The sequence below is a fragment of the Gambusia affinis genome, linkage group LG04 (genome assembly GCF_019740435.1).
Source record: "Gambusia affinis linkage group LG04, SWU_Gaff_1.0, whole genome shotgun sequence".
NCBI lineage: Eukaryota > Metazoa > Chordata > Actinopteri > Cyprinodontiformes > Poeciliidae > Gambusia > Gambusia affinis.
Genome location: NC_057871.1, coordinates 12810823 through 12837471, shown reverse-complemented (window position 1 = coordinate 12837471; position 26649 = coordinate 12810823). Strand labels below are relative to the sequence as shown.

Here is a 26649-nt window from a genome sequence, read left to right as displayed (position 1 = left end):
ACGTGTACAGAGTGGAATATTGAGTTAGGCTGCAAGGCCAGCAGCAGCTTTTTTGAATTTAAAGTGACAAGACGACCTAAAACATCTAATTCTGGAAGGAGCTCAAAACAGGCAGAACTGTCCAGATTAGAATCTCATGACCCAAGAATGATTTTGTGCAAAAAAAAAAAAAAAGTAATCAGATAACGTACAGACATATTTCCCAAATGTTTCAATTTATAAAGCCACAATTAGACTAATCTGACGTCATCTCACCATAACATCTTGTAACTTTTAATTTCAGCTACAGGAGAGCTTAGCTATTTTTGTGGTTCAGTCCCAAAGGCAGTGACATCAGCAGAAGAAAACTCAAGCTAATTTATTTACTGGAACTTGTAGGTCATTTCCTGCAGACGTCTTCAGTTCCTAGTAATTTTTCTGAAAAGTCAAACCAACGGGAAATACAACTTCCTGTTCTTGTCAAGTAAACTGTCTGGATGGGGAGAAGAAAAGAAGTGAAGACAACACATGGATGGAGTCCTGACAAGAACTATAGTAAAATAAAATAAAGAAACTTCCTCAGAGCATAAATCCATTGGCTCATTATTTTAAAGCGCACAAGAGCAAAGGGACGCGTGTCCAGTCACTCATGACAAAAAGAAAGAGGCTGAAGCACAGAGCTGAAGAGAGAGCAATGTGAGGACAGGAAGAGAGGGGGGAGAGAGGCAGAACAAGATGGAAAACAACAATGAATCAGCAGCCAGACAGAGGCTGCAATACAGGGCAAGAGTGGACAGAAACTGTCCCCACAACTGTTCATAAGGAAGACAGACCAACCAGACCAAATGTTGAGTTTTTCAAGAATTGACTTTGCAATGGGAGACATAAACAATCCCTTCCAGGTCAAAGGAACCCACTGAAAATGTCACTGTCTGAACAGAGGAGCTGGACTCAGAAACAAACAGCATCTGCCTCATGGAGAGCTGAGTGGAATCTGGAGTAAAAGGCAAAAGACAAACAAACCTCTGTTTACTGCATATAGCTGCCAAATGGATGAAATGCCCAGGGGAAGAACATGAGATGGGTATATTTCATAACCATCCCTCCTCCTCCTATAAGGCATATCCTCCCCTGCTGTGTCACTAAGCAGTTTTCTTGTGCAAACATCCAGGAGGAGGATTCGAATCTCACCTGAATTAAAGCTTGAGCACCACAAATTAAGTCAACTGAGAAACAACCATAAGGCCAGAGTGAAATTTTTATTCCATTATTAATGTGTATTGATTCAGTTCCATCAGAACAAATGCAACAGTTTTTGTTGGTTTGCTTTGAAGGAATAACTTTAGGCAAAACAAACACAGATGGACAAATTGAACCAAATCCCAGGGACTTTTTTTGGAAGAATTGCGACATCCACGCTTTGAAGCTTTGTCTGGGTCACACCCATCACAAGTTGCACTGGATCTGTCATTCCAGTCGAAGAAAGCAGACTGGAAACGTCACCGCATGTTTTGGTGAACACCAGTTTTATCAAGTTTCTTCAGAGATGTGGAGAAAAAAAAAAGTCTGTTTCAATAAAAACGTAATTAATGTAGTCTTATTAGCTACAATACAAAAGAAAGTGCTAATTCGTTGCTCTTTATTGATCTAGTGTGTCTTGAACAGTCAGGGTTTGCAAAGAAGTGAATGCTCATTTATTTACGGTTCAATATTCACAGATTCACCTATTTTTGGATTTTTCTGTGACGACTCCAAATTATTCTTGGAAAATTTGCCTATCTGCGGATGTTTTTCCTAGAGCGCATCTGAAATATTTCAAACAAACTGCAACTTGGGAAACTGAGATACGCTACTGGTTATTGTTTGGAAGACAGCCAATCCCAGAGCACCATTTATTTTTGTTGCCGCTGATTGGATGAACCCTCAAGATTGGAAATAAGGAAGACAATTTGTTTCTGAAATAGTGCTAAGACGGTTTCCAATGTGCGTATTAATGCATGTTAAGGTGTATTTGGTTTTCAAACTATTAAAATGTAAAGCACTTCTATAGTTAGTATCAGGTATTCACGGAGGACTCAAGCTGTGCACAGCTAGAATCCTCCGTGAATACCAGGAGTCTACTGTAGTTTCATGTTTTACTGTAACAACAACTGAAAAGAAAATGTTTGTCTTTCGTTTCACCTCCAAACCATTCAGTGTTGTTAAAATAATAGAGAACAGCAGCAGCTGAAAATCTTCCTTCTAAGAACAGCTTCAGTTCAAATACTTTGAGTTTTATCTGGTGAAAAATGACAGGAACCTGGTGAGATACTGCTTCTCTAAAAATATGCCCTATGAATTTGGGCTGGCTTTAAAAATTACTACAGATGTAATTAAATCATTCTATTTTTGACCTGTATAAACCCTGACTGCTTTTTTTAAATGGTTTTATTGGCTCTTGTGGCCTTTATTTGATAGTTAATTGACAGGAAAGTGGGTAATGAGAGAAGAGGGAAGACATACGGCAAAGGTCGCCAGGCCGGGAATCAAACCTGCGACGGCCGCGTCGAGGACTAAGGCCTCCTTATGTGGGTTGTGCTTAACCCCTGCGCCACCACAGCAAACCCTGATTGCTTTTAAACTAAAACAAAGATAGAAAAAATTATGTTTTCAGTGAGCCCTGCTAACTCTGCTAGCTGCCGATACAAGATACCAATATAATGTTGTATTCAAATAATCGTAACATCGAGTTTTATGATCTAATACACAGTGTATCGTCACCCGTCTACATGATATATGTAAAATTCTATTTTTTAGTGCTTGAATGATCTTTATTCACGTTATTAAAAATAACATTTCAGGAGACCAAAGTTTTCTAAAAACTAGAAAAGGGAAAATCATTCAAACTATTTGGTGCATCTCTAGTTAAAGAGAAGCACTTTGGTAAGGACTCAGCCAGGAGACCAGGAGAAACTGAAGATGGTGACGACCTGCTTTAGACTTTAATAAAAGTAAAATAAAATAAAAACAAGAACCATGTGGAGTCAAATATTAGGAGTGGAAGCAATCTTAGAATAATCTTTGAGGAAGGTTAAAGTCACATTGAGACTGGGGGGCCGATTGAGGCAAAAAAAGACCCCCTTTCTTTTCTATTATCCGATGACAATGAACCTGCTGAGTCTGGCATTCTCACCAGCCCTATTGATTCCTCCTCAGCAGCAAGAAGAGGGGGTTCAGCACAGCAGGTGCCCCGTCCATCAGCGTCTGCACCAGACGTGTTCAGTGAACAGAGCCGACACCCATCAGTCACTGTCCAATCCCTGCTGAGCCGCCGACAACCTCCACTGCCGTCAGTCAGCCTCCATACACTCCCCAAAAAAGACACAACACCGTTTTATACACGTGTAACATGACCATAAATATTCCATAGCCGATTGGTCTCTACCTGCCCTTGATGGATGCCGTAAGTAATTTTTTGGAATATTAAGATAAAGAGAAAATAGAGGTGAAAATTAGGGTTCACATATTGCAATTTCCTGGCCGATCGCCAATTACTGATCTTTTAAAAAAACCAACCTGCTGATTCCGATTTTGGCCGATAAAATTGTTTTTGTCTGAAGTGTTGCTCAATATATCAAGAAAGTTGCTGAATGGCAACAATGGGGTGACTATTGTTAACTGTAAATGGGCAGACATGACCTGGTCAGGTGGTTTGTCAGTCAAACCTCTCACAGGAGAAAAGAAAAGCACAGTGGGTGATTTTAAGACCTTGGCTGAGGTTGATAACATCGGTGGATAAGATCGGCTTCACATGTAAAAATTGGCCGGTCACCGATCACATGTGAAAACAAACTATGCCCCGACTACTTCCTGTAGTTTTCTTCTTCATGGTTGGAACCAGTGATAACATCTGGTTACTGATTATGCAACTTGTGTGTTACAAAAAAAAAAAAAGTGTTCCCATTGCAGTTTTGTAAAAGAAAGCACCTCATCCTTGATCAACGGTTTAGTTTTTTGAGATTGTCAAGTTTTCATTAAGTCAATTTATTTGCAAAATTTCAACCTGTGCAATTATATGGTCAATGGAATCGAAGCTAATGATGTCATATTACATCAATATTCTGAAATGAAGACTTCATAGAAAAATCATGAGCAAGACAGCTCAGGTTATAGTCAATAACACCCTTCACAGGAAGGGAACGCCACAAAAAGTCATTAATAAAGAAATTAACTCTTCACAAAGTTGTCTCCAAACATAACTACAGAAAATTAAGTGGAGGTAAAAAGTGTGGGGGGGAAAAATAGGTTACATAAGCAACAAGTGAAACAACAACCTTGAAAGGATTCTTGTTCTAATGCAATACTTAAATTATTTGAGGAACTGAACTGAAAAAGTATGTATACAACTCAGGAAAAAATTAAGAAACCACTTAAAATGATCAGTTTCTCTGATTTTACTTTTTATTGGTATATATTTGAGTAAAATGAAATACTCAACATGTCTCTGAAATTCTAAGCAAAAATTTAGTGCTTATTAACAGAGAAAGAGAAATGGTCAAAATAACAAAAATGATGCAGTGTTTTCAGACCTCAAATAATGCAAAGAAAACAAGTTCATATTCATTTACAAATAAAAATACTAACGTTTGAACAGGAAGAGTTCAGACATCAATATTTGGTGGAATAACCAGGAGGTTTTCAATTGGGTTCAGTGCAGTGGACTCTTATTTTTTCCAGGACTGTATAGTGCTCATAGAAAGTATTCAACCTTTTGGATGTTTCAGAAAAATCTAACAATTAAAAAATAAAAAAATAATTGAAATAAATTAACTTTGAACATTGTTTTGCAAGCTTTAGACAGCCATTTCTGTGGTGACGTTTTAAATGGAGCTTAGCCAGTTTGTAGGTGTGATTACTTCCAGTGTTACAGGAATAAACTACATGGAGTATTTTAGAGGGCAAGATAAAAACTGAATCCCAAACAGGTCATGATACAAACTAGTGCAGAACGCTCAGCTCAGTTGAGCTTTCCTGCTTCAGATTTTACGTCTGCATGTTCTGCCTTCAGAAGCGATGTTTGTGTAATCGCTCTGACAGGTCTGGGGTACGTCGAAAGATAAGCTTCAAAGAAACGCAGCTCTCCAGATCTGCACACACCATCTAATACAACTGCATTTCCCCTCTGAGTTCAAGTGTCTTAGTCGAACTGTGGCGCACCAGAAATGGGTAGTTACTGAAAAAAGCTGCAGTTCTGAACCAATGTTGATGGGCGATCCGATTTTGTGACAACCTGTTAAAAAAAGTGCAAAAATAACCATAAGAGATTCTGTTCTTATATCTGTGCACTTAACAGCTAAGTCCAACCTATTCCTGAATGCTGCTGTTTATGAACACAGGATAGGAATGAGTTTGGCTGAGTCAGAGAAAACATCTGGAGGCATTCCTGAGACGCCTGAGTGGTGACAGCAGCCAACCTGGCAGGAACTACAGGGAGGAAAGACAAGGCAAGACCTCAGGCTGCGATACGATAAGGAAAGACGAGTTAGGTCTTTAATGCTGACCCGCTTCTATATAAGGAAATATTCTGGTTATAGTGTTTAAATGAGGGTCATATATGGAAAACCCTGTTCACAATCACCTTTTGCACGTCGGAGATTAGAATGACCACTGATTTTAATCACGTTACCCCAAACCAGGGGTGTCCAAAGTGTGGTATTGAACTTAACCGTTAATGCAGCCAGCATTTACACAGTTTTAAAGAAGATGTATAATGGTTTCATTGTCAGAGTTCATACTTGCAGTAAAGCAAACCCTACACTTAACAAACGACAGCTAATATTTGAGACTTATCTGCATGTGAGGAACCTCTGAGGAAGCAAGTTTGTGCTTAGCAGTAGCATAAAGCTATATATATATATATATATATATATATATATATATATATATATATATATATATATATATATACACTTTTCATCAATAAAACCTTGAGACAATGCTATGCATGTATTCAAAAGAACTAATTTGTGAGGCAATCACTTTTTTTTAGTAACTTTGAGCTAAGTGACATTTATGATGATGTTTATTACATGAAGCACTCGCAGTGTGTGCAGCTCATCCTGGTGTTACCAATAATGATCTTTTCTGGTGAGATCTAAACCAGATGAGGGAGAAAATTTTAGGTACTTTTATGCAACAAGGTGTGCAACATTTCCCTATAAGGACTGTGGTGACAGATGAGCAGTTACGGACAGACCAATCACTTTCACCTTGACAAAGTTTTTATGCATTCCAGTTTTGTTGATATTTGACAGGAAAGCAGAGATGAGTACATGATTTAAACTCAGGTTTGTAGCTAAAATAAGATGCGTTTAATTTACGTAGCTGAAGTTTTTCACTCTGTTTTGGGAATGCAGCTGTAATAACACAGTCTATGTGGGACAAAGTAAAACAGGCAAAGTTACAAATAATCCATTCCTAATTCAGTCTTCAGCAAGGCCAGGCTGCTATGAACGTTTTAGAAATAATTTCCTCATATTTAGACCAAAATAATATGTTTATTTAAACAGACAAGCATGCATGGAAAGACAGGAAACATCATGCACTAGCTTAAAAATCACCTGAAACTATAAAACGACACCCTACTTTACCCTTTTTTGTGTGTGAAAAAACATTCAACAATAAAAATATTAAATTTCTTACAAACAAAAACATCTATTTCTTATGAAATAAGTCTAAATAAAAATAAATCTCTTTCATCCCAACTTCTCTGGTCTCCTCTGGTTGTTTTCTTTCAACCCAGCTCCCTTGCTGACACATCTTTTCATTTTTTCCTGCAAACAGAGAGAGGGATGAGAAGAGAAGAGCCAAACAACTCCCTTCCCCATGAGGCAGACAAAGGCCAAGGAAGCCTCTGAGCCGAGAGAGAGAGACTGACTGACTGGAGGAGGTGGACAGCTAGGGAGAAAGAGACAGCAGGGAGGGACGGAAGAGAAAGAAGGAATGCCAAAAAACGATAAAGAAACAGGTGGAGGAGGAAGGGAGGCCGGTTGGGCCACAAAGCAGGAGGCGACCGATGGATAAAAGGGCAGGCGAGAGCACGCTGGGAGGCCCGACTCGCTGCCAAAGAGACGGGAATCAGAGACACCGAGCGGTCGAGGTCGCAACAAAGCTCAAGTCCACGGGTGGAGAACAGTTCACTCTGATCGCTTTTGGCAAAGTGTCTGACATTCATGAAGCAGGGCAGCAACCTTAAAACCCTAAACGTCACCAAACCAAATATTATAATAAGCTGCAGGAGTTGCTTCATGTGTTGATGTTGGAATGGTCTGCGACACACATCTACTCGGCGCATTTCAAAACGTGTTCGCTCTGAAAACAGCGTAAGGCCTCTGCACATCCTGCAGCCCTGAGGCAAAAGCCAGTCACAGCGTATATGTGACTGCAAGAGAGGGAAGAGAGAATGAGGCTGAGGGTTCAAACCGCAGAACGCATCAGGCGCTTCTTGTGCCCCAAAGCTTAAAGTTAAATATAAAAACAGAAGCCGAGAGAAATGAAAGAGTCCCCTCAGTAGCTTTGAGTGGCAAATGTACGCAATGTTTTAAACTTCTGCTGTAGATGGAGAGTTTCTGTGTTTCTCTTTGTATAAAAGAGAAATTGGTTTTGGCACAAAACCAATGTTTTACTTTACTTTTAATGACGTAGCAAGTAGAACCACAAAACTCCAGTGACTTTTTACACAGAAATGGGCTTAGTCACCGTTCCTTTTAGTTACTGGGAATAAACTGAAACTGAAATGTTAAGAAACTGTACAACTTTGAAACCCCTTTTCGATGTTTTAAATTAGAATACATGCTAATTTGTTGTCTAGGAGGTAAAAAGAAAATAAAATCATTTTGTATTTTTAACAAATAAAAATTAATTGTGGCCCTTGAATGCTTTCAACTGGTGATTTTGGCCCTTTGTGCAAGACATTTGGACACTTCTTCTGTAAAGGGTTCATGCACTTTACCTATTGTAAAATTCAAGAACATTTCAAGCATTTTCAAGTTTTCAAATTTTTCCAAAACCACATAAGGAGCTAAGAGCAATACAACCATACTAAAAAAGACTGTTTAAATTTACCATTATATGATATAATTTATTACTGTTATTAATAATGTCTCGTGATAGTGTTATACATTCTGCAGCAGAAATAAAGTCAACTAAAGTATAAAGAAATGTAACGTTTTGAACCATTTCTCACACACCTGACTGGTTTTAGAACAAAACAGTAATTTAACAAAAAACAAAAAATCAATTTCAATAACTTGACATAAAAATATAGGCTAAACTTTATTTCAATGACATTAATCATCAAGTCATAAACCACCAGGAATAATAAGTATTCTTGAAAGCACTGCATCTTCTTTGTTATTTTGATAATTTCTCATTTTCTGCTAATAAAAACTAAATTTGTGCTTGGAGTTTTGGAGACATGTTGTCAGTAGTTCATAGAATAAAAGAACAATGTTCATCTTACTCAAACATAAACCTATAAAGAGTAAAATCAGAGGAACTGATAACTTAAAGTTGTCTCAATTTTTTCCAGAATTGTAAAAAAAAAGTTGCAAAAGAATCTCTATAAAAATGTTCTCGCTGAGTTTTCCGGCATTTAGCAAACATAAATAATTTCTGTAATTCTAATTTAACTAAAAACAAGATAAGTTTGGTCTGATTTAACTCCAGACTGAGAAAAAAAGATTTTTTCTTTTTATTAGGCGTTTGAAAATATGTGGTTTCATCTGTTCATTTGTTTTCACATTTGATAATAGACTCTGTACTAGAAGTGGAAATTCCCACCAATAGAATTGAACACTGTTGTATTTTGTCCAAGATGTTTCAATCCAATGTGAAGTGACTCTCTCTCAGTAGGCTGGAATGGAAATAAAGTTTTAGGTTAATACTTACTCTCCACAGTATGTCTGGAGATGAATAAACAATGAAACTAACCAGTTTCAGTCGCTTTTTAATACAACTGCTGTTGCTTCGGCGGAGCCATGACTAACAGCTGACTCCAAGCAAGTCACGCTGCAAGTTTCATCATGTGAAACTAGTACCTACAACGTGTGTGTATGTGTGTGTGGGTGGGTGAGTGAGTGTGTGTGTGTTGGGAAAGATGCGTGCGATGGAGCGCATTGCATTTGTGCTCCAAGCTAGCAGTTGTGAGCAACTGCTAGCTTGGGGCTCGTTGTGGGACATTCAACGGAAAAACATGACAGAAAAGTGCATGTTGATGTGCCGCAACAACGCCTTTGGGAATCATCTGCTTTGAATGTGTATGTGTGTGTGTGTGTGTGAGTGAGTGTGTGTGTGTGTGTGTGTGTGTGAGTGTGTGTGTCACTGCATACCCAGCGTTGACAGTTGGCCTCAGGTGTGGCACCAGAAGCAGAAAGCAGCAAGTCTGTCTGTTTGTATTTTAGAGACCTGCTGGGACAAGCTGAGAACGCACCGGTGATTATTTAGCCACAGAGATGCTACTGGCTCATAGTGGGGATTTTTATTATTTTTTATCTCATCTTTTAAGATATAATCAGAACTGACAATGCTAAACTCCACCTTAAGTCAAGGATGAACTTTTAATTGCTGCTGAAGGCTGGAAATCAAAAAACAATTTGAATTTTAAAAAGTATTTCTGCTAGCAATAGCAGTTGTTGCAACTTAACAATAGCATGTAACATGCATAACAAATTATCTTCCAGTGACTGAAAATCAACATAAGAAAAATATGGAGATGTTAATTCATCTGTACTCCACAATCATAATAAAGTTACCATTGACTTTATTAAATTAATACCCATGATTCAATGTGTTATACCATTTTTGATCATAAAATCAAAAATGATATTTTTTGATATTACTTTAGTAGTATCAGTCATCAGTCAGTTACCTTAGTATCTAGCATCTGCAAATGTGAGCATCTGCTGTAATGAGATTATACACAAGATAATAAATGAGCCATTTTATTGGCCCATATTAGGCAATTTAGATAAAAACAAGAACATCTAATTCATAAACTTTACTGACAAGTGAAGTTACACATAACAAATATTGTATTGTAAAAAAATGCATTGTAGTGACATACAGAGACTTTCTAAACTCTGCACGAGTCAATTTTCACTGAATTCATGTTTAATTCTAGGTTTTCCAAGACCTGGAATCTTAAGACTGAAGACCTGAAGACTCTAAAATAACCATAAACTACCCGAGATGTCTGCAAGTCATTTTTGTCAAGTCAGGTCTCAAATCTTTGAGTTATTCTCTCAGTATTATAAGTGGTTGAATTGGCATGATTTTGAAAAACATTTCAATCATTGCTTTATAGGAATGTGATGCCAAAAAATGGCTTAAATGAACACAAAGTCTGAAGTCTTTGTTCTTTTGTGCAACTTGAGTCATTCTTCAATCATAAAAGAAAAGAAAATGTTTTGTTGCATTTGTTGTGGTGCAGATTATAATTGCTTATTGTTCTGAATCTTCTGGTGCAACTCTGGGACTAACGGGTAGATATGAATTAAGTATGTTATGTAGAAAATAGGTATTATTTTGTTGATTTGTAAACTTTATGGTTTCATTCATATATAATGTTTTATTTCTTATGCAATAAAAGAAAAACGCCAGCAGATATCAGGGCAGTTAGATTAGAGTTGGCTAGCCTGCAATCTGTTGCTTGACATGTTTTTCTATGTTTACTTGCAAAATGAACTTTCAAGAAAGCCTAATTTTACAGACAGTAAAGGGAAATGCTCAGTTTTGCAATTATGACATTTTTATTTTATTTTATTTTTTAAAAGCAAACTTTCAGTTTTGCAAACAGGGACCAAGTCTAAAAGCGACGAGCGCACCAACATAGATCAGTAACTGTGTTCATGAAGTGCGTCTTTCATTTCATTAACAGTACTTTGAATTGTAGCAACAATGCCATGGAAATGTTTGCATTAATTTCTTAAACTGGGGTGCAACTTGATGACATTAACTGGAGCAGATCTTTTACAGAATAATCAAAACCATTCATGAACTACACTTACTTTGTCCTGATTTTAATTGTATGGCACAGTTACTCATCAGGCACAGAAATGAAGCTGCTATCAAACTCACAACATTATGATTGCAAGCAGTTTCTCTCTGGACACAGACAGCCATCAGTTTCCAGCTGATAAAAAGAACAAAAATCCATCAACATTGTTGTGCAAGAGCCATTTTAGTCACAAAGAACAAAAAGTCAACCAGGCTTAACCTGTTACATCATTTGCTCCTAATCTGAATATCCCAACATTTAATATTATTAAAAGCATTTTGTTTTTCACCGTCTCGCACGGAGTAATCCATAATGACTTGAAAAGATAATATAAAACCAGAATTTTAGCTAGGAAATATTGCGACAGGAATTGGTTTCATGGTAGATGGGAAGTGAATGTGATCCTCTTTAAATTAAATGATTCATGTTATTTTTTGTTGGTTTAAGTCAGGTTATTTAATAGATCTGGGAATGATGACTGAGTAATAACAGCTTAATTATGTGTGAAGAAGAGAAGCATTTGAGTTCAATCTCTAATCATGCAGCCCACATTTTTCACTTTAATTAGAGCCTCAAACAAAGTGGAGACATACAAATGGTGTCAGCAGGGAAAACACTTTTTGTCACTACAGTTGCATGTGAAGAGGGGACAAACACCAAAACCACCTTCGATTTTAGATGAGATAACCACCTTGTGGTGGTTCTGGCATAATATCATCATTTGCTCAACATGCTGCAGTGAGGCTTGCTGATTAATGCTTAGATGGTGGAAGCTGATTAAAACCAGATGGCATGCATACTTTGTGCTAAATAAAGGAACCGGTGCAGGAGAACATCTGATTTCTGACTGCAGAAATGACGTGTTGCCGTGGGAAAGTCTCATAAATGATCACAAACAGACCCAAGGCCTCACACAGGCTTGTGCATTCACGTTATGAGTTCATATTGTTTAGTTATTTACACTGAAATGTGGGTATATGGGGAAAATCATTAAGCAGCACGTTGTTTTATCTGAAAACACCTGCTGTTCAAAGAGCTCTGACTCAATTTGTTTTCTTAAGCTCCACCTTTTCTGGCAAACATCTCCCTGTAAAGACGCGATCACACCCTCCTGTAAGCAACTGGACCAGGTGTCAGAACATTTCCTTCATGATTTAGTTACATCCCGTTTTCAGCCTCTTTATCTGTGACATCATGACAACGCCTACAAATTTATTCTGGCCGCTATAAAAGTTTTATGAAGATGCTTTCAGTAACACTTTACTCGGCAGGATCCGAATCCTCTGATGTCAACAAAACACACGCAGAACAAAACAACCTAAAACAGATTGAACTAATTATGAGAAGCCCTGGCAAATCAGAAAAGGTTAGATCACCCTTGACTGGTCCAATTACGGTATTTTCTGGACTATAGAGCGCATTTTACTATAAGCCGCATCTACAAAGTTTTTAAAAACAAACAGGAAACGTACATATATAAGACATACTGGGCTATAAGCCGCTGGTATCTGCGCCGCTCTCGGTTTTCCACTTGGCTTTCTGTACTGCCAGATCGACAGCCTTCAACTTCAAAGCAGCATTATATGAACTTCTTCGTGTGGTTTCCATGATGAGGGGATCTGAATTTGAAAACATTTCTCAGTCATGTCTGCTGCTAGCATGTCCTCGTCCTAAATGAAAATTAGCGCTTTCTTCTTTGATTTCCAATGATTCACTTCCTGCTAAAGAGCCCCCTGGTGGTTGAAGAAAAATCCACAGAAAAGCCGCACCGGGCTGTAAGCCGCATGGTTCAAACCGTGGGGGGGGTGGGGAGTAGTAGTCCGAAAAATACAGTAAATCAAATTTCCTGAAGGACTTGATTTGTCATTTCAAGCTAGATTCATAAGTTAGTTTATTACAGTTTGGTTCAATTGGCTGAGCAACCACTTTCTTTATTTACGCACCAACATCTCAAACAAAAACATCACCCAAACTCAGGAATAATAAATATTTGTCATTAACTGGTAGGTGGGGGACACCCTGGACATGTTGCCAGTCCATCACAGGCCAACATAGAGACAGACAGGACAAACAACCATGCACACACACACACACACACACACGCCTACACACACACACTCACTCGCACCTAAAGGAAATTTAGAGTGAACAATTGACCCAACAGTCGTGTTTTTGAACTGTGGGAAACAGCCAGAGTACACAAATAGAGTGCACACATTCAAACGTCATGCAGAAAAACCCCAGGGATTCAAATCCAGGATGTTCCTGCTGCAAGGCAGCAGTCCGATCAACTGCTGAACTCATTGCAAAGAACTAGTCTCGAGTCCGGGGCAAAACATGCAAGATAATATTGTACAATATGTCTAAAAATGTGATAAAGTCTTTTGAACTTCATGAAACTTTGACACCACTCAAGAAAACCCACTTGCCCAGATTTTCCCACTGCTCCATCTGGCAGGGGATAAATAATTAAACAACTTATGACTGGCAAGAGAAAAGACTTATCTTAACACATCAAGGACTTGAAATAATGCAGAAATGTGAAAATCTTTACAGCTCATCCATAATGTATTTTCCAGAAAGGAAACAAAAGTTGCTATATGACAGAGAGGGGGAAGGGGGGGGGGGGTATGGATGAATGAAAAAAAACAACAAAAAAACAGTTATGGTATGTGTTTGTGGTGTGTTTTGTTGCATAATGAAGTGCGAAATAAATTTCAGTGGAGTTTGAAGACTAAATATGTGTATCGGTTTATGTCTGGTTCAACGATGTGTGTGCCCCGTTGATTTCTTTTTTATTTCTGGGGGGGATTTATAGTAATCTATAGAGGGGCCCAGAAAATCTTTGGGAACCACTGCTATATCATCACATTTTGAGCTATATTAAATAGTATGATAATAAGAGTAAAGGGGTTGTCTTTATGGGACGCTGAGAAGAATAATTGATACAGATAAAAACAAATTTTGCTGGATGAAAAATTGCGATAATGCTGTTTTGTTATAATCGTGCAAGTTTGCCATTTCAAGGGAAAATAAAGTTTCATTTCGTAAAAAACACTTCACACATTGGAAGACATTTTAAATACTTTTAAATATCCAAAATAAAACATGACAACTAAAAACAATAAATAAAAAGGAAACAAAAACCACACTCAACCACCATTAATAAAATAGATTCCATAGCATCTATAATCAAAAGATATCAGATTGGAAATTGTCAAGCTCAGTTTAATTCATCATGTGATTAATTGCTTAATTGTTTCAGGCTTAGATGCAGATAAGTGTCTTGGAGCTCATTTTCCCATTTACGCTGAAACAGATGTGTTCAAATCAAATTATCCTTGAGCATTTCCATTAAGATACAAGACGATAAGATGCATTTCCATTTAGTTTACTTCTGACATTCAAAACTATTTATTACTTTAGAACATTATTTAAGTGTCAAATCCAAATATTTAGGGATATTTAGTGATGAGTGGATTTAATTGCATGTGATCAGACTCGCAGCTCCACCCAGCCATCTAACCATCCGTCCGTTCAGGCCTGAGTTTATTTATCAGCACAACTGGATCTCCAGCCTATTGTAATGTGCTGGATTGTTTGTGAAGGGGACGTTAATAACTCCCATGCCCTATTTATAATCTATAAGCCACTGTGCCCGCTTATGACGCAAACAAAACGGCACTAAGACGAGCACACACCCTTCAAGACAAACTTTGATGAAGGACGCCTGGACTGCCGTCAAAGATCTCAGAATACTTGTTAGGATGGCCCTTAGCGGCTGGTTTACAGAGGAGTCTTGAGGCAGAGAAATAGTGCAGACCAACCAGGTGTTTATTCTCCAACATTTAACATAGAGACAATCCTGCTTACAATGGCCATGGGTCTCAGCAGCAGCCACACCTACTAACCTGCAATGTGGCCAACATACAGGTTTTTATAGTTCCTGGCTGCTCCCATTAACAACCCCACCAAGAAACAGGGTAGGACAAAATACCTATACACAGACAATCTTGACAAAACAAATAAATCTTCAACATAATCATAACAACACTCTTCATTTTTAAGCTGCCATTTCATTTCTAAAATACCTTTCTATAAATATAAATCCAATCATTACACTTCTAAAATACATAGTTTCATCGCTCCCCCTCTTCCATCTGCATTTGGTCTCTTCCGGAACCTTTATAAGGTGTTCAGGCCCCCGGGGAATCTTTTAGCCTGAACACCCTGCAGAGGAAGAGACAGAGGTAAGCCATTTCTACAAACATTTCAGTGTATTTCAGACAGTTACAAAACCCATCCATTTGTTTGTTTTATTTTAACAGGACACCATCAGTTCCAGCTGAGGTGCCACTGGACAAAACACAAACAATAAAATACTTCAATTTGTATTTGTCTCATCATTCAACCCCTTTTAAGTGTTTTTATACAAATAATGAAAACCTTCATTACAATCCTTCTCACTCTCTTTTCAAAAAGTATGTCTTAAAATATAAAATAATAGAGCTAAAAATAAAAAACCCATCAAATTACAACTGAATTTATTACTAGTCGCCTTTAGTCAACAAATGTTTAGTCAGCATGAAGTGAAAAAAGTCCACCTTGTAAATATTCCCACTGGAGGACGGCTCCAGAGGTCCAACCAGTCAAAGTGGTAAACATGGAGAAGAGGTCTGCAGAGGCAGCAGGGACAGAGAGCAGCTGCTGCACAGCCTGGACAGCAGGAGGAGGGAAAGCAAGAGAGGCTACAAGGGAAAGGAGGGGAGGGAAAGATAACAGATGGACAACATGGTGGATCACTTTACGCTCACAACTGTAGCTGACAACTGAGAGTGACTGACAAGTAATTCAAAGTAAAGTAAAGTAATTCAAGTGATGAGCTCAGCAGATGCACAGTTCCACCAGTTATCTGACTGCCACTAGTCTGAAGGGGCTGGGTGGAAATAATCTGCACTTCTTCATTGACAGAAAGTTATGGAACCACAGATAAGAAAGAATGAATTAAGAAAATAATACTTACCTAAAATAATATAATGCAGCTCTAGGCCTCTCACAATAATACATTTTGCTGGACAATAAATTATCCCATAAGTTATTGCAATTGGTAGTCATTGTTTTTTGAAACCAATGGTAATGGCATAACAATGCAAGTACACCCTCTCAAAGGTCCATAAACTTTAATTTCTCATAAACATTCAACACAAACTGGAAAACGTTTCAAACATCCAAAATAAGTAAAACAGCCACACCAACAAATAAAATGAATCCTGAAGTATGTAAACAAAGGAGCAAGTTGAGACAAATGAACCAAATCGGAAGCATTTTTTCCCCATCTACTCTATGAAGAAAGACAGAGCTAAGAAAAAAATAATAATGCAAATACAAATGATCAAGCTCGTTTTAATTTATTATGCAATTCACTGATTTATTGTTTATTGCAACAGGCTTAAGCAGCCTGGTGTTGAATACGTTTTGTGAAATTAGCTCATAGTTTTGATATTTGCTTTTAGCCTATGCATAAAAGTAAATACATATACAATAGTCGGTATGGAGGAAGAGCAAAAAATCATTGGGTTTCTGTTTCAAGTTAAAAGAATGAAAAAAACTTAAAAAAAACTCCACTGCTAAAACGATTTATAAACTTGAAATGTTTATACTCTCGTGTCATGGTTGAGAAAAAAGAAACGCCACGGTTTCTCATACCATCAATTACATCGACTACTTCTGGAAATAATTCAGAACATTTAAACTAAAATCAATAAACACTCAAACAGTCATCCTTGAGTTAAAAAGAGGTTGTTAGTTGGTACTTTCTGCTTTCTGTTAAACAAATTAGGCCTAGTTAAATCCATTAAGGGTTCTGGTGCTGCTTTGCTAATGAGGTGTTTACCAGCTGACCCCCTGCTGAGGGGGAACAGTCATGACTCAAACACTACAATGTGGGGAGAATAATGGGAACACAAGCTGGCTTGGTGGGAGGTGGACACAAAACTCAACGCTTCCTTTAGTCCTGCAGTCAGACAACAAATACTTGACATAAAATCCAACTGGGAACATGCCAGTTTTTAGTCCAATTTGATGGCGTGATAAAGCTTAATGCTATTAACTAATTTTCACTCAAAAATGCGTTGAAAGTCAAGCAACTACCCCCTCAGAAATCTTCCCTTCCACAATGTTAGGTGGGTTTGTGGCAGATATCAGACTTTCTAAAGACATTTAAAGCTGTGGCTCCCTAACAGCTTCACAAAGCATCAACTTAACCGAGTGGCTGTTTAAACTGGACGGCCGAACTGGGAGCTGAAGGATGGGATCGATGCATGTTGCCCCGGGCCGCTTGGCACCGGCGTAATGAGGATGAGGGCTAAAAGAAAAGCGAGGGAGAGGGACTTACTGTGCTTATATGTACACAGGGTTCCTACACAACCTGGAAATTTGTGTCTATGTGAGAAAATTGACACCTGGAATACCGTATTTTCCATATGTACAGTGCTCAAGAGTGCAAGTCGCTACATGAAGAGGAAAACCAGCTAAGCTATGACAAAAAAAGGGCAAATTGTAGTCTGAAAAATATGGTAATATTTGTACTTCCAGACTTTAGTCCACACTGTGTCCATGCTTCTTTCCTTCTGTCCTACTCTCCTCGTGTCCTTTCTCCCTTATTTTCACATCTTTTCTTGCCATATTTTTGACCTTTCCTTCCTTATCTTTCCTCATCTCCTGCTTTCCTTTCCTGTCTGGTATTTCTTAATGGTTTTCCTCCTGGCATCATTCCTTTTCCTTTTTTCCATCTCTGTCCTTGTGTACTTCCATTCTCTCTTCTTTGAGTCATTGCTTTCATCCATTCTTCTCTGTCTCGCCTCCCTTCCTTCTTTCTTTCCTTCTTTGTGCTCTGTATAGATGAATCTGGAAAAGTTTGGACTTTTTACAAGTAACACGTTTACAGTAAAACTTCCAGCAGCAAAAAGCAACCATGTGCAACTATAAAGACAAAACCTCAGCATGTAAAGCCCGAATCCCCTTCTGGGATTGAAAAACCCAAACAGATGACATTTTTGGAAAATGTCTGGTTGGGTGACGCACCCTGACCCATTTGCTCTCCTCCATCCTCCTCGTCTGCTGGTTTCCAGTGGTGATACAGGAGGATGTTATATTTTTGGATTCAGTATATGTCTGGGGCGGAGAAAGTAGAGGGGGGTGCATCTGAAACTGGAATGCTAGGGTATGCCGCCATGAGGTCATGGGAATTTTGGGGAATTTTCAAGTGAGGGAAAGATGTGAATTGCAAAGTAAAAACAACAAAAAGCTTAAGGAGATTGACCAACGACAACAAAAGCATGAAATCAACACAAGATTTCCTGTCACCAGTATCTAGACAGTCTAACCGTGACAACGCTGGGAGCTGGGTTGGCTTCTGAGGGTGTGGTCACCAACATGACACAGACAGGAAGAGGAAAATGAACTCGCAGTGAACTGAATGTGATCTGGGCTTTTACTATCAGACAATACAAACTATTGTGCTCCTGCGCCTGTAGGGCCTCATCGTCGGCACGGCAGCCTCCTTCACTCCCACCACTGCCCCCCGAATCAATACGTCTCTCATCTGAGCTGCAATCATCTGACAACAGTGCTGCTTTTCAAGAAGTCAACCAGGCAAAATGTGTTAAAAAATGAGGGATCGACGGATAAATATCTCCTGAAACATCCGGGAGTCTGACAAACAAAGCCGCCCTATCAGTTTCTGCAGGGATGCTTGGATTAAAGGTGTCATCCGCCTTCGGAATCATGCATCAACATTGATTTATAAGTTGATGCCTTTGCTTCATTTTGGTAAATCTCCAGTTCAAACTGATAAAGTATGCTCTATTACTCTTTTCTTACAAACATATCGTCAACTAGCCGGTTGAAGCTACTCCACAACAGGTCAAGCAGCTGACCAAAAAACAGAGGGAAACTTTAAAAATAAAATAAAATCTGCACTTAGATTCACAAGGGATTAAAGTAAGTTTTATTTAGTTCCAAAGTTGGGTCATGTTTGTTTTTCTTCAATTTTGCCATCCTTGACATTGACACAAAAAAAATATGCCTGACTATATTAGGAAAAATAACATTGTGATATTATTGTGTAATTCTGAAATGGCAATAACCCCTACTTTTTCCTCAAACAATGTGAATACAAATTTGCATAAGAGGCTTAAGAATGCGGCAATTTTTTTTTTTATCCCATTAATTGATTATTCTAATGACTAATCAGATTTTTCTAAATAAAAGGCATACAGACAGGAAGGGTTTTTTTATCTTTAATGTAGAATGCATATAATATTTGTACAGTTTTGGCTTAATTACTGCTCTGAGTATGTTATTCTTTCAGCAAATCGCCTTTTGAGTCTGTATACTCCAGTTAATGATTTATTATTAAATTAGTTGATTATGGGCGTGCTGTGGTGGCGTAGAAGGTAGCGCGACCCACATATGGAGGCCTTCAGTCCTCGACGTGGCCGTCGGGGGTTCGATTCCCGGACCCGGCGACATTTGCTGCATGTCTTCCTCCCTCTCCATCCCCCTCTCCTGTCAGCCTACTATTGTATAAGGGACACTAGAGCCCACAAAAAGACCCCCGGTGGGAAAAAATAAAAAATAAAAATTAGTTGATTATTTAAGCAAACGATAAATCCCGATTAATCGTTTCGGCCCTTGTTGAAACGACGTTCTACAATTTGAAGAGATCAAAAGAAAAGTTGAGTTTGTCACAAAAAAAATTAAAAAATGCAGAATAAAGGCCTTTTTTTTAGCTTTGTTCTTTAAAATTTTCTTTAAGGTTAATATTAATATCTCATCTTATTCTTGTGAAGTCAATGTTGCGCTTCATCTTGAAGGTTTCAGGTATCGTTACACATCTGTTAATGATGTTCATTTATTCTGTATGTTTTAGAAGCCAAAATGATTATGTGTTTATTAAACTGAGAAGACCAAGTTTGACAGTGAGGAATGTATTTGCTGTCTGTTCTCCCTCACAGGTTTTTTGATCTATTATTTTGGATCGTCTGCCAACACGGCCTTGAGGCAGCAGTGAGAAACCCCACTTTGTGTGCATAGCTGTCTCTTTACGTCATGGTGAGGCTTATGGGAAATATTCCTATGGACTCCTAGGAGTATCCGACTCTGTATGTGTATAACGCTCGTTATATTTGTATGTCTCTTGAAAGCAACAACTTTCACTGAGCCAATCTCATATTTCATAATTTAAAAAAAAAAAAAGAGAGAAAAAAAGGGAAATCTGTCTTCTCCATTCCATTCCTGTCTGCCCTTTGACCTTTCTGAGGAAGTGTGACGCAGTCAGGCTCTATTGGGGGCTATTTAATAAATGGTCTTTCTCGGCCTGCTTCATGTTTAAACACTCCATAAAGTTACCCACCAGTTACAGAGCTGTAAAAATGTATTTGCTCCCCTTACAGATTTCTTCTTAAACAATTTAACAAAATCATTCAAGGAGATTCAAAACCACATTTACTACTACTGATTTTATTTATGAAGCTTTTCAAATCAGACTAATCATATGTGAAATTGTAGTAACTTGGTCATTTTAAGGCGTTCTGATAAAATTCCATCTTTATTTTGCTAATATAATGACTATATTCTCATAACTAAGAACTCCATTGTACAACTCACAGAAGGAACGATTAAATTAAAGGTCCGTATTTGAAAATTTTTTCCTTCATTTGTGGTTTCTTTTAGAGAAAAAAAAAAAACAAGAAAATAATATCAGGTATGAAAAAAATATTAGATTACATTTTTATGCCATGATCGCGCAGCCCTAGCTAATATAATTACACAAACCCTTGAGGCTTTCACAAGGTAGGAAACTGTCAAACACAACCACACAGGCAAGCCCAAAATTATCTGTCACAGCGTCGCTGTCCAGTCTGATCAGAACCGGTCCAACAAGAAAATGTCACCTTCTCATCAGCCTTGTGTTGGCACTGAAATGCAAAATGACACCAGCACCCTGGAGCCTTCAGATCCCCAGTTTATATTATGACAACAAACCTTTAGACATATTGCAGTAACATTATAGGAGCCAAAGAGGTACAGGTGATTATTTATTGTATCGTTTATCGTTTATTGTGATAAATTCCTCATCACGGTAAGAATTTTGTCATTATGATAAATTCCAATTAAAAACAGTCCGTTTTGTCAGGATTGTTAGTTTTACTGCTTCCACTGTTTATCCAATGAAAGCATCAGTAAATCTGAAAGTACGATTTAATTCAGGTTCGATTTGTAGTTTAATGATATAAGTCACACTTAGTTTTATTAATAGTGTCCTAAGTTAACATCTTACAAATATGAATGTATTTAAATAACAGTGTTTGTGAAGCTATTATTGCTGTGACACATGGGTCTGTCACAATAAGCAATAAGTCATTTAATTGCAAGATAAATTAAAATGAGCCCAATAATGTTCAATTGGAAAACAATCGTTAGAGAAGCTCCCCTTATATATATATTTAAAAAGCTGGAATTTGATAAACACTGCAAACTTTTGATGCCCAGCATAAAGTAGTTAGTTTGGACTTGTATTATTTTATTTTTTAGCAATAGTCCAGACTGCTGCTTTTCTCTGTTTTTCCTGTCTAAGCTGAATGAATATTTTTCCAAATGCAATTTCAGTTACAGAGACTCAATACTGTAGTATATTTTACTTATGTTGTATATTTAAAATATCTTCCACTTCCAGTCTTAAATACTGTTTAGAAATTAAAGTGTTTTCTTTTTACTTTGAGTAGGTGTAGGTGAATTAACATAAAACTTGTTCTAGTTCCAGTGAAAATGTATTCTTTAGATATCATTTTTTATATATTTGAGTGGGTATAATTGCATTAATATACCATTATTATTGTTATATTAGTTGAAATTTGACTCAAAATGACTATATTTATTATAATAATCTCCAGGACAATTTGTTGTCCACCAAAATTTGCCATTATGTGGCGCATAGTCTGTCATACAGTTACCTAAAAAGAAGCATTAAATTGTTCTCATTGTCACTTACATCGTTATCACAGTAGTAACACAAAATATTGTGATAAAACATCAAACCATATCCCCAACCCCTTAAAAGAGATGTCTTGTTACGTGAAGTCATATCTTGATTGCATGGTAAGGCACACATTGAGACTTTGATATAAAGATGTGGCTAAAGGAGAAGGCAAGTATAGAGTGGCTGTATCAGCTTGGCAAATACTTTACATCTCAGCTGTTTTCCATATGAGGAGCTCCAACAACAGGCGCAACTCCACTTTTACATCAAGGCATCAAATCCGGAACTGAGCCTTTAAAAGCTTTTCAAAGCAGCTATATAACATACCGCACTAAAGGCAGGCCAATAAACAAGGAGAGTTGTTTTACCACTGACATATGTTTGTGTTTGTGGCTGAAAACTAAATGAAATCTTTCTGAATTAAAGGGTTTTCAACAGAGTGTAGTAAAGACATCAAAGACGAGACAGGATCGGCTGTAACGCTGGAAAGATAAGGTGTATGTGAACTAACTAGAGTGAGCAAACAACTGTTGTGTTTAGTCAACATTTGGTGACGCAATAACTCTGCACACACACATACCATGCGCCGATCCACCCAGCACACCAGCAGAGTGACTCCGTGCTGCAGCCGACATCACTTTGTTCCCTCTTCTGCATTTTTTGCACGTTTCCCCTTTCCACAATGGGCTGCTTCTAATTATAGAAAACACAAAGGCCAACTTGCCTCCTGCTTCATTCAGCGAAGCAGCATTGATGTTCCTGAACTACACACAGAGACGCATGTCTGCAGAGTAAACCTGCAACACTTGAATGATACCTCAGCTAAACATGCCTCTGGATATGGAGATCCAGATATCTAAATGTTGCCGAGCTGTTTTTGGAGAAGCATGGTTGTCTTTAATTCTTGGAAGATGCACTCAAAGTGAACTGTGGCTGAAACTTGAGTGGTTTCACCCCAAATACCAGTATTGTGCCTGCCTTTAACCTCTGCATCAGTACACAGAAAACCTTGAGAGCACAAAGTGAACGGGAAGGCCGCATTGGAGCATGAGCAACACAGGACAACACCAAGGTGACTCTGTTCAGCCCACTGCACAATCTGAGTGGGCTAGAAATGGGAGATGTGGCTAAAAAATTAAATATAAATTGTTTTTCTAATAAATTTTATTAGATTTTTTGCTCAGTATCTTTTCCAAAAAGGAAATTACAGAAATCAAACATCCCTTCTCTGAGTTGTACAACAGAGTATTTGGGACAAGTTGCAAGAATGTTTATTTATTATGTTATTAGCAGAAAAAGATTATTTTTTACCAGGAAAAAAAGTTGTTTTAATGACAAAAAAAAGCTTTAATAGACATCAGAATTTGAAGTAACAACTTCAGTTTCTGTTGATCTTTCTTCAAGAGATTCAGTCATTTGCACAATCGTTTTAAAGTGCTGCTAATTTGATGCCAAGTACCGGATTTCAATTTCTTACTAAGTATTATCTTCACAAGATGATCAACATCCCTCGTTTTAACAATTATTTTTTGTGTTGGAGTTGTCATCACTCATTGGTAAAATTATGACTTTATTCTGGTAATACAATAACTTTATTTTCATAGATTTAAAAATATGTATATTTTAGCACAGCCCTAACACTTCATTGTACAGTTGACCTGAATTCAAAGTCCAAATTAACAGAAGCTGTAAAAAGCGCTTGTCAAAAAGGATGATAGGCACTGGGAGTGCTGACATCATTCTGAACAATGGAAACCAAAGGAGTGCACTGATGGGGGGAAAAGAAAAAATCTAGATTTTCCAAAAATTTAATCTTTAAAAACCAAAAATTCAATTAATCACGCAGGTTCTTGAACTGTTGTACAAGTACCACCGACAATTCTCAGGCTGCTTTGGTGAAACTCAAATTCTGACATTATTTAGTTAGAAAGTATTGTAAATACAAACATTAAATATAATTCAATGGACTTAGTTTGTAGTCGCACTAGTATGACTGGCTATGGAAATGCTCTTCTGAATATGAATCATAAAATAATGCACTGAACCACACCGACCCATGGTAGAGGTGGCGTGTTTTTGTGTTAAAAAAGTTTTGAGGTTGACAGAAAATTTGACAATATGCTTCCAACCATGTCACCAAAGAGACTCCTTAACCTGTCTTTGTAGCACTTTTACTGGTGTATATAAAATAAAAACTATAATATAACAATAAACATTTATTAGCCATTTTCTTAGCCTGTTGGGGGTGTAAGTAAAGCCTAAGTAAAGTCTGATGACTTATAATACTCTGAGGGAGATCCAGAGTACTGGTCAGTGGAATCAAGTTTTATTAGCCAGGCGGCCATATTGGATTGTGAGATCAGGAGTGGGACAAAAGCTGTAAAACTCCAACATGAAACATACATTTCTAGGGATATTTCTGGTAAATGTTCAATATTTAGACGCAATTTCCACAGCAAAAAAAAAAATATACCACTGATGCTGCAATGCAACTAGACCCACCGTATTGTTCACCTACGCTAATACGTCACAACAAAATAAAAAAGGATGTGGTTTCAATCTACTTTTGCCATTTAGACCAGGTCAATTGAAGATGAACCTGATCAATTGATTGTTTTACTTTTCTTAAAATCAAAAAGCTGCGAATCAGATGCTAGGTCGCAGGACGCTTAACCCTGTTGGTGTGAACTTACTTGGACAGAGTCGTTCGCCATGGTTGCTGTCCCTGTTGGGTCTTTTCTAGTCTCCACGCGGCTTCACAGAGATCCCGCTCACGTGTGAGGATTACAGCCCCCCACGGTGTGACACGGTGTCTACTTTCCGAGACAATGAACTGAGTGGCAGAGGATGTAGTGGCTGTTCGTCCCGCGAGTTTTTTTTATCTGAAACTTTCTGCAGTGTGAGCACACAAAGGCAAACAGTCAGGAGGTAATCCGCATTGTTGGCTCGCCTGGCCGCGCCTGAGCTGCTCCTTCCCGGGGTGTTTGACCAGCGTTTAGCCACCACCTCACAAAAAAGAGCAACAAAAAACCCAAAAGCAACTGTCAGTGCGGGGTTAAAAATAATTCACGTCACAACGTTAAAATAAAGCCTTTCAGCTCCAGACTCAATGTCCATCCTGTTTTTAACGTGTCTGCCATGCAACAGCTAGCTAGTGCCCCGAGAAAAGCCAGGCGCATCCACAATGAAAGAAAAGCCTCCTTCCTCCTCCTGTTCTCCCTGTAACATCCGTGAAACCCGCCTCAGTGTCCTGGATGTATCACATGCCTCCAAAGAAGAAGAGGGAAAAGGGGAAAGAAGCCGCCTGTCAGCCCCTTCACAAGCCGATCGCTCAAGCAAAATGAGGGGAAATAAGAAGCAAGAGTGTCCGTCAAATGTCACACGGGATCCGGTTAAAGTCGGGCAGCACGGAGGGCGCTTTTCTTTGTTTTGGAGCAGGAAGACCCGGACTGTGAGGCACAACGCTTTCCAACCTTACAGCAGCCTGTGAGCGACTGTGTGTGAAGAGGGCTGCAGTACAAACACAGAGCTAACACACTCGCGCGCGCGCCCGACAGTAGACTGAACCGTAGACTGATTGGTCCAAAGAGGGGTGGTGGGAACGCGCCCGGGTGTGTCAGGTGACCCGGAGGAGCGACCGTTGCCAACGGCAACCTTTATGCGAGCAACTGTTGAGCGTGACAGGACACTCAAAATATACAGCCATGAAATATGTACGGAAGAAGATTGCGGCCTTTTTTACTCGGAATTCTGACTTTTCTTTTCTTTCTTTTTCTTTTTTTTTTTTTTTTCTTTTTTACCAAAGTCAGAATTCCTTATGCTCTTGGATTTTTTTCTTTCTTTTTTTAATTTTTTTTCTCTCAGAAGTCTTATTCTTTCAACAATATTTTTTTCTTTTTGGAATTCTAACTTTTTCTGACAAAAGTCAGAATTCTGAGACTGAATTAAGAAATTTTTCTCCGAACTGTGACTATGGTCAAAAAAGTCTGAGATAAAAGTAACATTTTTCTTATTGCCCCTAATCCTCTTCCATAAATACTCTTTTTTTGTACAGCATAAAAAATAAGAGAAAACCATTTTTCACTTCCAATGATGCATAAACCCTTTACAGGTTCATTAAAATTAAAATAAGATAGTTTGAAGTAAAAACAAACAAAAAAAAGTTAGTCAATAAAAAGGTGCAAGGGGTGACAGTCTTGTTTTCAAAGCGAATTAACTGTTTTTAATAGGAAAAATTAAGTTGAGGCAAGAAAAAACTAAACAAAACAACACACAATTAATCACAAAATAATGCATATGGTGTAGGGAGTAGTAAATCATTTGTGGATGTTTTTAGAAGAGTGGGTGTGATTTTAAAAGCAAAACTTTATCTTAAGCTTCTAAGCTGATCTGTCAAGTCAGACAGACCAAAATCCCAGTTCTGACCCAAAATCTCCAGATTCGACCCAAAATCTGGGTTGTAACTAACTTCATCCACCTTGACAAATATTTAATCCCAGAAGATGATGTTTCACTGTTTGGTGTTGATTTTGCAATTTTGCAATGGTTGAAATTCAACCATTTATTCAGAAGTGGGAACTGGCAGCCTGTCACG

The 26649-nt window shown here is 38.0% G+C and overlaps 1 protein-coding gene and 1 long non-coding RNA gene across 2 annotated transcripts in view; one reads left to right on the top strand and one right to left on the bottom strand.

Moving 5' to 3' along the window:
- pkn1a (protein kinase N1a) overlaps positions 1-25641 on the bottom strand; it is a 61935-nt gene extending 36294 nt beyond the window's left edge. The window contains exon 1 of the mRNA XM_044115412.1: positions 24749-25641. Coding sequence (XP_043971347.1) covers positions 24749-24769 — 21 coding nt within the window. The 5' untranslated portion in view covers positions 24770-25641. The remainder of the gene's footprint in view (positions 1-24748) is intronic.
- Positions 15047-15406, top strand: LOC122830226. Its single transcript, XR_006370496.1, has 2 exons — positions 15047-15264; positions 15343-15406. It is a non-coding gene; the product is annotated as an uncharacterized LOC122830226 (long non-coding RNA).
- Positions 25642-26649: the final 1008 nt, after the last annotated feature.